The 4,884-nt window shown below is 33.9% G+C and overlaps 1 protein-coding gene across 1 annotated transcript; it reads left to right on the top strand.

Annotated features, from left to right (window-relative positions):
• Positions 1–3,173: 3,173 nt before the first annotated feature.
• Positions 3,174–4,299, top strand: LOC131068591 (transcription factor IBH1). Its single transcript, XM_058003819.2, has one exon. The coding sequence runs from the start codon at positions 3,248–3,250 to the stop codon at positions 3,953–3,955; it is 708 nt and encodes a 235-aa protein (XP_057859802.2). The 5' UTR covers positions 3,174–3,247; the 3' UTR covers positions 3,956–4,299.
• The last annotated feature ends 585 nt before the right edge of the window (positions 4,300–4,884 follow it).

Below are 4,884 nucleotides of genomic sequence, written 5' to 3'. Positions count from 1 at the left end.
TTTGTATTTGTGGTAGGAGAAGATTTTTTTTTTTCTGATTTGAGTTGGAGAAGGTTTATCCGTAGTATCTGTGAGCAAAATTTGGTGAAATTGAAGTCTTTGATGTGCCTGATTGTGAGGTGAAGAATTGGAAATTCATGGAATGTTGACGCATGGCTGTGCCAGTTGAGCTTCAAGTGGGAGATTGTTGGGATGTGAAGCCCAACAGTCACGACCATTGGTCTTCTAGAGATTGTTCGCTTGGAGGCTCTATCTGCTTTTCTGGTGGACGTAGCCACTTAGAAATGAACCACGTTAAACTTGTGTTTTGTGATTATGATTATTGGCTTTCTGCTGTTTTGTATTATTTATATATCTTTCAATACATTCTGTGATAATAATTAGATTTACGAATATGTATATTTTAAGCATTAAAACCACAACAAATTATCATACTTGTCTTGGCCTTATCAATTTTAGGAAATCACTCTAACTGAATTCTAGGTATGCACAACAAAGGTGGAAGCTTAGAAGTTTGTATAAGTGTCCTTACCCTCTATTCATGCCAAAATATCCCCTGTTAAGTAGATTCAAGCTATAGCGGTTGTATAGACATAAATTGATGAAAATATTTTTTGGAATGACAAAACTCCTCTATCCTTTTGCTTTGATTTGGAACTATAATTTCGATCTGCGAGAATGTTAATGTAAATATAGCTTAAGAGTTGTTTACTGATTGTCCTTTATGCTTTGAGTTCCATCCTTACCCTGATTTGAGCTTTAGCAACATTTGGCTTTACACACAGCGAATGCACTTTTCCTACTCTCATATGCCTATCATTTAATAGCTTCCTTTATTTTTGGTATATCTTCAGCCACCACATTTAATATTGGCAATTCTATTTAATTTCAGTCACAGTTTTTGTTTTTTTTAAAAGAAAAGTAAAAGAAATTTTGATTTATATAGCTACATAAATTTTTGTCCTAGGTTGGTTACTGATTTCCTCAGTCACGCCCTTCTTTCCACAAACCAAGGCAACCATTAGAGTCCTCCACATTCCACGCACAAACATCAAATGTGAGATTGGACCAATCAATTTTCACAGAACCTCCTTGTGTTGCCCACTGCTCTCCATTATAGTGGCTCAAAAACATTCTCATTGGCTTCCCTTAATGTGATTTTCAGTGCTCCAAACTAACACAATTGATCCACGTTGCAATTTGATAGTGAAAGATTTGGTTTCAATTGAACCTGTCAACTATGGCTGTTTTCAATCTGTTGGGGAGCACCTACTGTGTGTCTGGACATCCAGGTGGCTCCTCTTCAATTAGTCAACCTCTATTTTTTTCTGCAACATTTGTATCTCGTTCTTCTGGCAAGGATATTATAAATGACTTTATGACCTTCTTTATAATCCAAATCAGCATAAAAGATCCAACTGAAAAAGTCTAGTAAAACTTAGTACATATGATCAAACAACTCCAGACTGCTTGATGCATCCACAAGTCATATCTGGATCAATGAGAAATCATATAGGTCTAATTTTAAAAGAAATTTAAAAAAATGAAGAATGTCTATTTTTGAAAAATACTAATAAAATTATAAATAAATTCATCTGAAATAACTCTTTTTGGGTCTAGGCCATAACTAATATTTCACAAATCTTAATAGGAATCTATAGTTACATCCTTTTACACCATGTCATCTTTTTTAGTCATTATTCTCACTTACACAGGTTGTGAAAAGAAGCGAGAATCTAGGAAGATATGAAATTGCAATCAACTAGTACACTGTAAATCATACACACATTAAATATAAATACCTTAAGAGAGATACAAATTCCCTAATCCAATCGCCATAGTTTTGCCTCTTGCAATCATAAAAGAGATAACGAACAGTCAAAATCCACCTGCGCATAAACAGTGCATGGTACGAATTTCATAGCAATGCTATTTTGTTTTTAAATATAACTAAAATTTAAAAGAAATAGAATTAAAATAATAGATGTATATAATGATTCATATGGTTTCATGACTGACTTTTTGCTTTTTTATTTTTGTAGGGTCAATGTTAGAGTATCTTTTAAGATCTTTTAAAATTGTCTTTATATTATATCTTTCTTTCTTTCATGTCAATTGTATTTTGTTTTATATATATTTTGGAGTTTTAGTATCTTTTCTACATTATGTTATTTTCAATTCCATAAACCAATTTAATCATTTGTAAATGTTTATTCATAAAGTAAATTAAGTTAAGAATTTATACTCTCTCAATAGAAACAATTTTTTATTCTATTTTCCTTCACTTTATGATTTGGTAAAGATAAAAAAGATGTAAACGATAAGAAAAAGAAACTCATTCTATTATATAGAATACAAAAAAGTTATTAAAAATCTAAAATGGAAAAGGAAGGGGAGATTAAATGGCATGAAATGGAGTATGGTTGTTAGTCATGAATATTATTTAGTATCTTTGAAAATTGTAAATATATTATATCTTTCTTTTACATGATTTGTTTCTTGTTTTATATTTATTTTGGAATATGTGCATTCCAAAGTTTCTCTATATCATGATATTTTCAGTCTTATAAATTGATTTTACTCCTTAATAAATATTTATTCACAAATAAATTAAATTAAAAATTCATACTCCTCCAATGTAAACTTTTTCACTCCTCATTTAAAAAAAATAAAAAATTAAATAGGATGAAATGAAGTGTGGTTACTAGTTAATAGTAGGTAGAGAATCTATCAATATAAAGCTTAAAAAGAAGGTGAAGTGAGGTGATTGCTAGTGAGTGGCAAGTAGATAAGCACGTCGTTAACTTTGGATAACTTTGGAACATAAGAAAGTACTTGACATCACAAGAGAGGTGGTGTGCACTGCTACATGTGCTTCCATGTGACCGGTCGCTCAAATATGGCCCACCTTTATACATTGCACATCCATTTCATCCATACTTTTCCACTTCTCCTCCTCCCCTCATAATTGCCTTTTTGTCTCGAGATGAATTCTCCTCAACAAGCACTGTATTCCGTTAATGATGCGGCATCCAACGTGGGGAAGGAACAAACGCTTCTAGGCAAAAACACAAACCCTGCGATGTGACGAATGCAATACAAAAACCAAAGAAAAAACTCGTGATGCTGGATTTACGCCTACCCATCTCTTCCAATCAACCATACAGCGACCCTTCGTACACACGTCAGGATGGATGTTAGTATCATACATCCAAAAACATATGATTCAAAACGCTTGTGAAATTCTATGCCCAATTCTTCATTTCTCCTTGTTCAATACGAAAGAAATTTTAGTGGCCTTATGGGTTATCCGAGGAGCCTTTTTAATAATCCAGTGATTAGAGAGCACTTTTCTGGGTTGGAAACCATGAATTCCAGATTTAAGAAGCTCTATCTCAAACGCTTTCTTCGGGCTCTGAAAAGACTCAGAAAGGGCACGAGAAGCAGTCAAGGAAGTGGAGATGAAGATGCAGAGGTTCCGTGTTCGAGTCGCACTATAAAGCTGGCAGCCGATGTCTCACTTGCCCTCACTGCAAACCGCTCAGCCTGGGGCCGCGCGCTGCTCAACAGATTATCTAGTGATGAAAAAAACAGGCCTCTTCTCAGAAATGCTCTGGAGCCATGGAAATTCCAGGCAGTAATGGCGCAGAGGGCAAAATACCAGTCTTGTTGGATACTGCGGTCAAGGCTAAAAAAAGCCCATATGCAGCAGCACAAAATTTGTTCAAGACAGAGCACCTTATCATTATATCGATTTTTGTTGTCTCAGAGAATGGAACCTGCGACGTCCTCAGAGGTGGAAGAGGTTAAGAGACGTACGAGGCAGCTCAAAAGGTTAATTCCTGGTGGAAAATCAATGGACATGCCCTGTTTGCTTGGAGAAACTGCCCATTACATCGCATATCTCACAGGACAGGTACAAGTACTGCAATCTCTACTAAATTCTGCGATATAATAACAAGCACCCAGCTTGAATATACGACAGATAAAAACAATATCGCCACAGCTAAATAACAGCTGCAGTTCAGTTTTTTTCTTGGTTTTCTTCTTTTTTTTTGTTTTTCTTCTTTTCTTCCAATAGTACGTTGTATATATAGTTTTCCTCAAAGTTCCTCAAAATGCTATACTTTACTGCGGGTTATGCCCTACCAACGGTTGGAGGACAGGGCCTTTGCAATGAATGTTTGATTTTGTGTAGACATTTCACCATATTGTTGAATCCCCAAAAGATTGCCTGCTGCTTGTTTTATTCTATGGCGAATTTCCCTCTCCAATGAAATCTTTCTTTGATTTAGGTTACAGGCATAGCGACTACTTACTGCATTTGCTTAGTTGAGATAAATTTTTGAATTGTTCTATTATTCCATTATTTAGTGATGGCTGAGTTGGCAGTAAGTTTGGGCTGTTATATTATTTTCTAGCTCATACATACTATTAGTGATTATTTCTTCTTTTCGAAAGCTAAATCTGCTTGGACTATTTTAAGCAATCATCACAGCTGGACTTTACATTCATTTTGTTTCTTAAATAAATATTATTAGTTTTTTGTTTTCTTATTTTTCAATGATGAATTATAGAGTCTGATTCAAAATTTCAATGAAAATATTTAACACATTCAAATCTAGAGACATCTCATGTGGATATCATGAAATGTGGAAATTTTATATCTGCAAGGACTAAACTATTTAAGGACACACATTCACCTACTCTAACAGTATTATATCTTGGAAAATAAAACCATCTACATTGGTTAATTATTGCTGAATTTTTGTTTAACTTTAAAAAAGCAGTTATTTTGTTTTGTTACATTATTTGAATTATTGTTTCTAGAATGAAATGTGTATATTTTGAATCTATGTTTGGAATCACATTCAATTATCTAAC

This window comes from Cryptomeria japonica, chromosome 3 (genome assembly GCF_030272615.1).
Source record: "Cryptomeria japonica chromosome 3, Sugi_1.0, whole genome shotgun sequence".
In the NCBI taxonomy this organism is placed as follows: Eukaryota; Viridiplantae; Streptophyta; class Pinopsida; order Cupressales; family Cupressaceae; genus Cryptomeria; species Cryptomeria japonica.
Note: the sequence above shows the minus strand (reverse complement) of the source record. Positions and strands in the feature narration are given on the sequence as shown.